General features: G+C 42.3%; 1 protein-coding gene across 2 annotated transcripts in view; it reads right to left on the bottom strand.

The window, feature by feature from the left end:
- The window catches only part of MSH3 (mutS homolog 3), a 57,709-nt gene that overhangs the window by 28,249 nt on the left and 16,651 nt on the right, over positions 1 to 12,809 (bottom strand). For both annotated transcript variants that reach the window (XR_013977151.1, XM_080972374.1), the window contains exons 9-10: positions 5,481 to 5,593; positions 3,546 to 3,660 (exon numbers count right to left, since the gene is read on the bottom strand). Coding sequence is in view for 1 of the 2 variants with exons in the window: in XM_080972374.1 (XP_080828500.1) it covers positions 3,546 to 3,660; positions 5,481 to 5,593 (228 nt within the window). In the remaining variant the exon portion in view is untranslated. The remainder of the gene's footprint in view (positions 1 to 3,545; positions 3,661 to 5,480; positions 5,594 to 12,809) is intronic.

Below are 12,809 nucleotides of genomic sequence, written 5' to 3'. Positions count from 1 at the left end.
GTGACCATTGGGCCATGTTGTTGTTTTTTTGAAAAAAATTTCTGGGTTTTGAATTTCTGTGTGCTGGGTGGCTGGGGGAACAGCTGGGGAGGGGTTTGCAAGAATCTGGAAGCTTGTGTGGTTGTTGTTTTTTTTTTGAATTTTTATGGTTTTCTGTGACCATTGGGCCATGTTTTTTTTTTTTTTTTGAAAAAAAATTCTGGGTTTTGAATTTCTGTGTGCTGGGTGGCTGGGGGAACAGCTGGGGAGGGGTTTGCAAGAATCTGGAAGCTTGTGTGGTTTTTTCTTTTTGAATTTTTATGGTTTTCTGTGACCATTGGGCCATGTTGTTGTTTTTTGAAAAAAAATTCTGGGTTTTGAATTTCTGTGTGCTGGGTGGCTGGGGGAACAGCTGGGGAGGGGTTTGCAAGAATCTGGAAGCTTGTGTGGTTGTTTTTTTTAATTTATATGGTTTTCTGTGACCATTGGGCCATGTTGTTTTTTGAAAAAAAATTCTGGGTTTTGAATTTCTGTGTGCTGGGTGGATGGGGGAACAGTTGAGGAGGGGTTTGCAAGAATCTGGGAGCTTGTGTGGTGTTTTTTTGAATTTTTATGGTTTTCTGTGACCATTGGGCCATGTTGGTTTTTTTGAAAAAAAATTCTGGGTTTTGAATTTCTGTGTGCTGGGTGAACAGCTGGGGAGGGGTTTGCAAGAATCTGGAAGCTTGTGTAGTTTTTTTTTTGAATTTTTATGGTTTTCTGTGACCATTGGGCCATGTTGGTTTTTTTTGAAAAAAATGTCTGGGTTTTGAATTTCTGTGTGCTGGGTGGATTAGGGGAACAGCTGGGGAGGGGTTTGCAAGAATCTGGAAGCTTGTGTGGTTTTTCTTTTTGAATTTTTATGGTTTTCTGTGACCATTGGGCCATGTTGTTGTTTTTTTGAAAAAAAAATCTGGGTTTTGAATTTCTGTGTGCTGGGTGGCTGGGGGAACAGCTGGGGAGGGGTTTGCAAGAATCTGGAAGCTTGTGTGTTTTTTTTTGAATTTTTATGGTTTTCTGTGACCATTGGGCCATGTTGGTTTTTTTTTGAAAAAAATTCCTCGTTTGAATTTCTGTGTGCTGGGTGGATGGGGGAACAGTTGAGGAGGGGTTTGCAACAGTTGGGGAGGGGCTGGGGGAACAGTTGAGGTTTTTGAAGACTTTGGTGATTTTTAAAGCTTTCCCAAAACTTCTTTTGCAGCCATTTGAGGATTTTGAAGACTTTGGTGATTTGCAGCCATTTCGTAAGTTAAACTTTTAAAACTTTTTTGGGGGTTTTTGGATTTTGGGTTGGGTGTTTGGAATTCAAGGACTTGGTTCTGGGTTTGAATTGCTGATTTTTTTTTCTTTTTCTGAGTTTATGAAGGTAAGAGCTGTGCTGCCATGGGACCCAAGAAGACTGCTGCTGCTGTGGAGGCCGGCGAGAGGAAGAAGGAGAAGGTGACGCTGGAAATGAAGAAGGAGATCATCTGGAAGCACGACGCTGGAATGCGTGTGACGGACCTCGCCAGGGAGTACGGCAGGAACCCATCGACCATCGGGACCATCCTGAAGATGAGGGAGAAGATCCTTGCGACTGATGCAGCCAAGGGAGTCACCAGGATCGTGAAGAACCGCCCAGCTGTTCTGGAGGAGGTCGAGAAGTTGTTGCTCATCTGGTTAGAAGAGAAGCAGCGTGCAGGGGACACAGTGACTGAGGCCGTCATTTGTGAGAAGGCCAAGGCCTTGCACGCAGACCTCATCCGGGAACAGCCAAGAACCTCAGGCGAGCCAGAAGTCTTCAAGGCAAGCAGAGGCTGGTTTGACCGGTTCAAGGCAAGATCTGGAATCCACAGCGTGGTCAGGCATGGAGAGGCTGCCAGTTCTGATGTTCCTGCAGCTGAAGACTTTGCCTTGGAGTTGCTGGAGGTTGTGAAGACGGAGGGCTACGTTCCACAGCAGGTCTTCAACTGCGACGAGACCGGGCTGTTTTGGAAGAGGATGCCCAAAAGGACTTTCATCACACAGGAGGAGGCCAAGTTGCCTGGCCACAAGCCCATGAAGGACCGTCTGACCCTGCTCTTCTGTGCCAACGCAAGCGGCGACCTGAAGATCAAGGCCCTGCTGGTGTACCACTCGGAGAACCCACGGGCCTTCAAGAAACACAAGGTCGACAAGGAGCGGCTGAGTGTCATGTGGCGATCCAACAGCAAGGCTTGGGTCACACGTGTGCTGTTTGTGGACTGGGTCAATCTTGCTTTTGGCCCTGCTGTCAAACAGTACCTGCTGGACAACAACCTGCCGCTGAAGGCTTTGCTTCTGATGGACAATGCTCCTGCTCATCCTAAAGGCCTTGAGGTGGACTTGTTGGAGGAGTTCAGCTTCATCAACATCATGTTCCTGCCGCCTAACACCACGCCACTGCTCCAGCCGATGGATCAGCAGGTCATCGCCAATTTCAAAAAACTCTACACCAAGGAGCTTTTCAGGCGATGCTTCGAGGTGACTGATTGCACCACCATCACCCTGCGGGAATTCTGGAAGGACCACTTCGACATCGCCACCTGCTTGAAGATGATCACCACGGCCTGGAACGGGATCAGCCAGAGAAATTTGAATTGCGCTTGGCGCAGCCTGTGGCCGGACTGTGTGGCACCAAGTGACTCTGATGCACCAGAGTCAACAGTGGTGCAGGACATTGTTGCCTTGGGGAGGACCATGGGCCTGGAGGTCACAGAGGAGGACGTCAGCGAGCTGGTGGAGGAGCACGACCACGAGCTGACCACCCAGGAGCTGGTTGAACTGCAGACAGAGGTTGCGCAGGAGCAGGCCTCGCTGGAAGAGGAGGAAGCAACTGAGGAACGGCCGTCCTCCAAAGAACTCAGGGACATTTGCCAGAAGTGGAAGGAGGTGCAGGCTTTTGCAGAGCGGCACCACCCTAACAAGCACGTGGCACATGACCAAGGGAACACTTTTGATACGACGGTCATGTTGCCTCTCAGGGAGCTGCTGAAAAGGCGGATGAAGCAGCAGACCATGGACAGGTTCCTCAGCAAGAAGCAAAGAGTGGAAGAGGAACCTTCTTCGAGTGGTCCCCCAGAGTCTTAGAAAATGTATGCACAGTACACTTTGTTGATTTTTAAATGTTTTTCTGTCATGTTTAGAAACTTAATTTATTGTTCCTTCAATTTTTGATATGCTCTTTAAAGTATGTGTGACTTTAAAGAGCAGTTAATAAACTATTGTTGTACCAAATTTGGCTTTGATTGGACTTTTTTTGACCATAGGAACGCATTAATTGAATTTCAATGCATTCCTATGGGAAACCGTGCTTCGCAAGACGAAAAATTCGCTAGACGAAAAAACTCGCGGAACGAATTAATTTCGTCTTGCAAGGCACCACTGTACATTATAGAACTTGTTTACACGTGGGATATCACAAAAAGTACACTTATTTTATGAAAGGAAATTGGCCAGAGGATGCAAAATAATATCCCTACAGTATTCTTTGTTCAGGATTGTGATTTTCTGAAATTAAAAGTACTTACCTTGGGTTGTAGAGTATCTTTTCTAAATTAAATTCTTTAAGATACATGATTACAGCAGCCAGGGAGCATAGTACTGACTTATCCAAGTTTAAAACCACTGACAATGCTTGGGAACCTTAAAAATACAATTGTAATTTGTGTAGTTGTATTACAAGCAGCTTTTATTACAGCAACATATAAAATCCAGTGTGTAGGAGCTCCTGTTCTGCACTATATTTTAGCTCTCGCTCCAAATTGGCATCCTAATCACTACTACAACAAATATTTCTTTTGCCTACCTCATACTTATGGACAGTGCAGCAAAGATATCTCCTTCAGCGAGTTATTTGTGGTATTTTTACAATCTACACATTTAATGCCTTGTGTTTGTTTGTGCATCTTGGGACAGGGAAAAACTGTGACGCCTTACTGGGCAAGAAGAGTTATCAAATTCTGCATGATATATTGGATTCAGACAAGGGAAGAAGCTTTGCTGCATGGGAAATAGTGGCTGTGCATTCCAGAGCTGGAGAGGAGGAGAAAGAGGAAAAGCAGTAGCATTGCTACTGAGGAATGGAAAGCCTTCCTGGTATTTGCTTCCTTCAAATTCTTCAGCATATACTTTTGTATTACCACAAATGGGTACAAACACATGGGCAGGATCTTATGCCACTTACCTACAAGGTTCTGTATACTATGTAATAGGGGGTTATGTTACCATTGCAATGGCGCAAACTAGATAGAAAAAGAACCATATTTTTCACAGCAACCATTTATTACTGGGAAAATGAGAATCCAAAAAATGTTGGGTGATATTCAGTGTTACTGAGTATGACCTGGTTAGGACACACTGCAAGTATATTATATCATTTATATTATTAACATCATCATCATCATCATCCCATATATAATATCAAAACCTTTCTTAACAGAAACAAGTTAACTAAGCATTTGTTACTTGACAAACTGGTTGCATGGAAACAGCCTAAGACTGAAAACCTATACAAAATTACTTAGAAGCAAGTACCAATGAACTATGAATAGCTTACTTAAGAATAGACATGTATAGGATTGCATTGCAAGAAATTAATTAGGAAACTAACTTCGTCAAATCTCCTCTGAGACAAATACTCTAAGGCAGCCTTTCTCAACTTTGGGTCCCCAGATGTTTTTGGCCTACAACTCCCATCATCCCTAGCTAGCAAGGCCAGAGTTCAGGGATGATGGGAGTTGTAGTCCAACAACATCTGGGGACCCACAGGTTGAGAAACACTGCTCTAAGGCACTGTCAAGATTCCTTGTGTGGCTCCCTTTCCAAAAGCAAACCAGGCCCAACTTGCTGCTCAACTGACTAGTAAAGAGTTTAGTTCTTGAATTATTCTTGGAGTTTTTATTTGAATAATCTGTAATTTAAAATTAATGTTTACTGGTTATCAAGAAATAAATATGGATGGAATGATCTCTCTGATTCTTCAATACTGCTATACAACACACACACACACACACACACACACACACACACACACCGTAGATTCCAGCGTATAAGATGACTTTTTAACCCCAGAAAAGAGGTTAAAAAGTCGGGGGTCGTCTTATACGCTGGGTACTACCTCCGAGGCAGCAGTGGGCACCGGGCAGCTTCCTCCCAGCGTGGAGACTGCCGCCCACTGCTGCTTCGGAGGCTGCCAAAGCTGCCGCTGCAGCAGCAGTGGGCGGCAGGCCCCACTGCGCGCGGCTTCCTCCCAGCACCTTATACGTCCAGTCGCCTAATACGCCGGAATCTATCGTATATCAAAAACTCTATATATTAACAAGCACAATCTCAGAATATTAAAATCTACTTGTAAATTAATGAAAATATGACACCGTGAAGTAACTTTTACAAAATAATAAAATCCTATTTAATACAAATGAAAACTATTCAGACAAATTTCAGTGTATTTCTGAATCAGTTACCTTTACTATCAAGTACTCGATCTCCATAGAAGTTTGTAATCAGTTGGAAAGCATTGCTGTACTCAAAATGCTTGTTTTCCATCCTCTCTACCCTAATTCTGTCATCCTGTAAACTGGAAATAAGAAGTATGTTTAATCTTGCTGTACTCTTACAAAAATAACTGAAAGAAAACTCACAATATCAGAAAATCTATTTGTCTTGTTTGCAAACACATCAAGACACAGGACTATTTCATTAAGCGAAACTTTGAAAATAAATTTGATTTTTAAAGTGTGCCCTTTTCTCATTGCACAGGTTGATCAAATCACTTTGTAACTCAACAAATTAGATTTTAGAGTGGTTTCAAAGCTCTGTCTTCCCATTTCAGTTGCTACTGCATTTTCCCTAGCTAAGCCCTGAAGCATTAATAAATCCAGAAGAATGGCATTAATTGTGCCCTTTATTTAGTTAGTTGGATTGATAACCTGTATTTTTCTAGGTTCAGGACAGGTTTAACATTTTGCTACCTAATTCATTCTCACAGAATTGTGATGAAAGTCCCATGTTTAATTTATAAAATAAATGGTGCCAAGACACATTCTTGCCTTCTGGCCAGCACTGATTCTAATCCTACATTTTAGGGAGTTGGGTGTGTTCACACAGTTGAAGGGTGAGGAGTTTTCCCATACTAAGCAGCATGCACACACGCGCAGACACAAATACCGTATTTTTCGCCCCATAGGACGCACTTTTTCCCCCTCCAAAAATGAAGGGGAAATGTGTGTGCATCCTATGGGGCGAATGCAGGCATTCGCTGAAGCCTGGAGAGCGAGAGGGGTCGGTGCGCACCGACCCCTCTCGCTCTCCAGGCTTCGTGCAGATCTCCGCAAGCCGTGGGAGCCCGCGCTGGGCTCCCGCGGCTTGGGGAGAGTTGCCTGCATGCCAAAGGCTGGGCGCGCTGAGCTCAGCGCGCCCAGACTTCGCGCGGCTCTCCGCAAGGCGCGGGAGCCCGACGCCGGGCTCCCGCGGCTTGCGGAGAGTTGCCTGTTCTGGGGGCTGGGGTCGGGGGAAGCTCCAGCTTCCCCCGCCCCAGCCCCGCACCTGGGGGGGAAATAAAAAATTTCCCCTTTATTTCCCCCCCAAAAAACTAGGTGTGCCTTATGGGACAGTGTGTTCTATAGGGCGAAAAATACGGTACACAGTTTTGCCAGTAAGTGCCAAAAATCCAATTAAAACATGGTAAGGGAATTCGGGGACATACAACATCCGAAACATGTATGTTCCTGGAGTTCTAAATACTGTTCCAGCTAGAACACAGGAGCTATGCATAAACCTAGCTGAAGGACTAATTAGCAACCAGGGCTATCTTGGAACGTTTGTGGCTCTGAAATTAGCTCCTCTGCCCTGCCATAAAAGAACTGCCCGTTTTTAAAAACGAGTATGCAGTTTATAACACTGAAGTCATGTGATCCTTGAAGGACCTCACCTTAGCTAGGGCCTCCTACTTGCTGCGACCAGAAGGGTGACTTAGGAATGTGTCTGGTGTTTAGACTGAGGATGCTGTAAATATTTATGTCCCTCTCCCATACAGCCAACCAAATACTGGTGCTATCTGACCAAAAAAAAAAAAAGGAGGGGAGAAAGCAAGAGATTACTCTTTCTCATTATGAGAGATCCCAGTACATTCTCTCTTTTATTCTATTTATGATCTTCCAGAGACAGTGAGCCCACAGCTAGTAGTCAAAACTATGCCATACACTCATGAGAAGGGGGTATCAACAAACTCAAGGTAGCCCCAAAGTGCGCAGGAGTGCTCAGGGGGCACAGGATGCTGACTGACTGTTGGAAAGGAACATCATGGGGAGGGGAAATGAAATGGCTAGAACCCTGAACAGAAATACTTCACACTACAAAATTTTGCTTCAAGGCCCTACTTGTATACACTAGTAGTGATCTCAATCTACCACACACGAATGCACACAAGAGGGAGGAATCAGCAAGCTCAAGGGAACATGAAGGTTTGCAAAAATTAAAAAACAACAACTATGGATTTGCTTCCACTTTAATTCCAACTTTGCAAAGGAATAATACAACAGTACAATAGAGTAATATGCTATTCCTACTTTGTAGATGAGGAACTCAAGGAAGGACTATTCTAATCAATCAGACTGATAATTTTCTTCTAAACTTCTAGATTGTTAATTTGATAACAGATTGGTCCTAACTCTGTAAAACTGCAAGTAGAGAGATGCAAATATGTGGTTAAACAGTTGGACAATACACATGATCTGCATAGCACATACAACCTTTGTGCAGCCAGCGACTGCTTAGCAACAAATGAAAGTGAATAATGGACTGAACAAGCAACACAACTAGTGTCTGTAGCAGCCCATTAATCAGAAGCACCACCATCCTTCATTATTATCATGAACCTTCTCCAAAACACCCAGATACATAATAAGTTTGTAACTGTACCATTAACACCTTCAAAAATTCATGGAACGCAAAGAGCTAGCTACCCTTACTTAAACAAATGCCATGGCATTGTTTAACACTCAAATTTTACTTTTATGAATATGAAAATGGCAACTTCACTCTAGCTTTACCACACCTTCTTTCTGCATGATGTAACAATATCATGTCCTGGACATGAACTTGCACCATGAATCAAGTGGTAACATGTTTTAAAAGCACTACACTAGCAATGTAGCCACTCCCCATTCTGCATAGGAAAAACCCGTATGTGTGAACTTTCAAATATGCAGCCAGAGTAGGATGTGCAATGTAACCCAAAAGGTTACATTGTCAGTTTGCAACACACAAGAGTTTTAATTAGTTATCTAAAAAAAACCTTACAGTGAGTTTTGTGGTTTCCTCAACAGAAGGTACTGGACAGCAAGCAATAGACAGCTGGCTCTGCAATTACTCTAATTAATGCTTTCTTTGATAAGCTGGTGTGGATTTAAGAAGTCATTAGGGTAAGGGAAATGCCCTGCTCTATTTTTCAATTAATTATGTTAAGCTTTCCTGGCAGATTTATGAAAATGCTATATGTGTCTTACATTTTCTTTATCAGAAGTCATAGAAATCATATTCTTCAATTATTCTGTTTATCTAAAGACACATTTTGTGAGAGTGAAAATGAGATTTTATGTGTGCAATAAAATGATCTTTATGTACTGCAAGGGGGTTTTGTTTACATCTTTCATGTCACTCCAAACAATGCTTTTAAAAATGAAAATTTAAACCTAGCTTGTCATTCATATAGAAACAGAACTGTAGAGTTGTCAGGGACCCCAAGGATCATCTTGTAAACCCCTGCAATGCAAGAATCTCAACTAGATCATACATGACAGATGGCCATCCAACCTCTGCTTTAAATACTCCAAAAAAAGGAGAGTCAGCAACCTCCTGAGCGAGTCAGACTACTAATATACTTCCAAATCTTAACAAAACTACTATCTACAGATGTTCTCTACACGTTGAAAAATAAAACAGACCTAACTGATCAGACTAAATCTTACCCAGATTATAAAAATGTGTACATCTCAAAGAAACTATATGACCAATGCAATGAACCACTATTATCCCTTCTGCTATCAACTCCTTTAAAACCTTAAACCACATAAAAACTTAGTGTAAGGTTCAACTAAAACTTGAACTAGAGAGCTCCTCCTTGGTCTTCTATTGCCCTTGACGGCAAACAATGGGGATTAAGAGTGTAGGAAGAAAATACAAATATTACCTTCCTATATAATAATATAATAATTTATTATTACATAGCCTGCAGAATGGTTCCATCCCAAAACAGTCCATTGGTTCTTCCTGGACAGACCATAAATGCTCCTAGCTTGCAGTAAGTATTTGCATGTGCAACAAGGCAACTCTCGCCTTGGTTCTGTCACTCCCTAACTTTGCTTCTTTGACTGTCATAATGTCTATTCCTCCTGTTTCTCTGCCCACCTTAGCCTGCTAAGAATGTCTGCTGGCTCAGATCTTGGCCTGCAATAACTCTGACTCCGCAACAACTCTCCTTTGAATCTGCCCCAGTTCTTCATCTAAACATGATCGCAATCTAACTGGGACCATGCATGGCTGTCTGCTGACCAACACTGACAGCACAAGAATGTTTTTAAGTGAAGATGATATAAAAGTGTTTTATGAATGCTATACTGCAGCATATTCAATGGAGAAACACTATCTCTTACTATCTCTTACTTAACACATTTACTGTGTGCCTACCTGCTTCAGAAGTAGTTCTGAAACAATTTCAGTCCCATATACTACATTCATATATGGAGGTTTCATTAAAATATTTTTGTGAGGACTGAAGACCATAAACAAAAGTTGTTAGCTGTCAGTATTGCTTTTTAGGACACCCCCCCCCCACTTCCCGGGTAATAATGGTTTCAAACAGAAGTAGAGGTAAATGATGTTTAAATGAAATCAAAGTCAGCTAAAAAAAATGTAAAGCTCATCTCTATTCATTTTTTCAATTTTCTGTGAAGCCAAATAACAGATCATACTTTCCATTCTTGTTTTATAGTCATACATGCATAACCATCAATTCTGAATCTGGAAGCAAGTTCAGCATCATGGGCTCCTGTAAGCAGCTCTTTCAATGCCAGTATCAGCAACTCTGAAGCCTAATCTAGTCACAACTAGTGAAGTGCCAGCAGTTGCATATGTTCAGATGAGGCCAGGGCAGGGATATAGGAAGCACATGTTTGCATTGTCAGTGGAATTTAATAGGGAATGAGAAAGAAAGAAAGAAACAGAAGCGTCGAGCAGTTACAGCAATATTTCCACTGCTAGTGTTCTTAAAGGGTGGGGAAAACACTGCATGAGAAATATGCAGTCCAGCACATATATATTGTCTAACCACATTGTATGATAGACCAGATGAATGCAAATAGCCCTAGTAAATTTGGATAGGGCATACTCCAGACCAACAAAGCATACATTAAGATATCTGCAAAATGCACCAAGAGTGAACCATGAAATTAGTCAGTCATAGCAATTTCTCTCCTTGTGCACAGTCTGCATATATATTACACTTTACAAAAGGTGCAGGAAATTAGGCCCACCAGGCCTTCCCTTTGGGCATGTAAGGCCATTTAAGCCAAGCCCTCCTATCTTACACCTTATATCATATATAGTATCAGGTATGGGGCAGGTAAAAACTTGGCTCAGCCAAAAGGGTTTTTCTCTGGCACTGCTGATTAGCGGTGCCTGCAAAACCCTATGGCAACATAGCATTTTGCAAGGGGCTACGATGATCAGCTAGTTGTTGTGTCTTGCTAAGTCTCCTGAAAAGTGCTACATTGCAGATCTTTGCAAGGGGCTTCTGGAGACCCATGCAAGCAAAAAAGATCACCCAATGTCACTGTCAAACTTGACCCACAAGGGGTGGGGGAAATAACAATCTGGCCTGCCAGCCAGATGCAGTTCTCCACCCTACTTTACCACGTATTTAAATTGCTATAGCTTGTTAAATAACTCCCTCTGGTAGGAGGCCAGACCTTTCCAGTCCTCTAGAAAATTAAAAGTTAAATTCACATCAATTAAGGCTACAAATCTGGATTTTAGGTATTTAAATAACTGATCAGATTCTTCTTTTATTAAAAAGCTTTTCTTTAAGTCACCTCATTTCCAATATTAAGGGTTAGAAGAATTACTGTGTTCACACTGCTAATAAGTTATTTTAGTGAATTCTGGAAAATGGATCAAGGGGTGCTTGACAGTCACAGACAAAACACAGGCATGATAGTAATGGTCCACCTTCAGTATGTCTCTGTGTACCTATGCTGGGAAACTGGGATACAGCTTCATCACAAGTGGAAAGAGTGCTTTTGCACTGATGTCCTCCTTCAACTTTTTCATAGGCATCTGTTTGATCACTGTGAGAAAAGGATGCTGGGATAAATGGGCCATCAGTCACATCCAGTGGGGCTCTTATATTCTTAATAATTGGGCTTGGTAAATGCATATCCCTGTCCAGCCATGATTAGGAGATTGCTTGGGCAAAATTTAATTCAAACAGAAAGTATTCTTATAGTCATTCCTGTTCAAGAGTATCTAAAAACCAGTCTCGGAGGGCAGGATCAGTTCTGGACTTGAAGATACACCTTAGGCAGATGCCTTAACATGAAGTTCAGTTGCTCATCACACAGGGCAGCCACACACAAACTGAAGGTTTGCTAGTTTGAGCGATGTTATCTCCTGACACAGGTAGAACAGAGTTATCCAACTGCCAGTAATACACTTGTATATCCTTATCTCAGCAATTAGGATATTGCATTGTGAGGCCATTAACAGATAATTCCTCTTTTCCATTTCTGTATTAGTGACTTTTCAAGGCACTGGTAAACAGAAGTGGAGGACTGCTGCAGATTTTGTCACTGCAAGTCTACTATTATTTTTTAAAAACTGGGAAATCACAAATAAAGATTCCCGAAGGGGGAAAAAAGACAACTACAACAAGAGTTACTTTGTGCCTTGTACTCACTGCCTTCTCATTACAGTACTACGCAGGAGACACAAACTAGGGACTCTAGCAGCATGACCTGGACACTTTGTTCACTACCTCGGGTTGCAAGAGAAAAATTTAGAGATGAGACTGCAGGGCCTCTTCACCTGCTCTGCAAAACACTGGCTTCATCAGACTTCCTCTCCAGAAGCCATCGATAGCAGCCATTCCATTAGACACATAAAAGGAGAGATAGGACTGCAGGGACTCCACATCTGCTGTGTTGAAAGACCAGCCACTTTTGGCTTCTCTCCTTGAAATCTTTCCATTCCCACTGATCATTGCACAAACTTTACAGCTAGGAAACAGTGCCAGAGTTTGCTTTTCCCCCTTCATACTTCCCAATTTCTTTTCCTTTTGTGTCATACCTTTTAGAATGAAAGCCTGAGATAGCCAGAAAGTAGTACTGCTGTTACTGGATCAGTGTGGGACAACTGGTATAATCTGGTCTTATACAGCATCTGGCCTGGCTTCTCAATCATTTGTATACTTACACTCCAATGTCTACTCAGCAATAAGTTCCACCAATTTCACTGGGATTTACTCCTATGTATAGGACTGAAGCCTGAGCCCTACACTATCTGGAATAATCTGTTTATCTGCCTGCTTCCTGTGTCACCTCCAAATAAATAGTCTTGACAATGAGAGTAGAAAGAGAGAGAACACATGAGCACTATGGAGGGGATAGAGAATAAAGAAAAATAAATGTCCCACCTATGAGCGATAATTCGCATTTAGCAGAAAGTACTACTTTGATATCTCGGCTAGATACTGGAAATTTAACTTATTGGTATCAGTTTCTCCTATAACGCAGAAAAGC

This window comes from Podarcis pityusensis (assembly GCF_964106645.2).
Source record: "Podarcis pityusensis genome assembly, chromosome: 11".
Taxonomy (NCBI): Eukaryota; Metazoa; Chordata; class Lepidosauria; order Squamata; family Lacertidae; genus Podarcis; species Podarcis pityusensis.
This window is presented reverse-complemented; position numbering and strand designations above follow the sequence as displayed.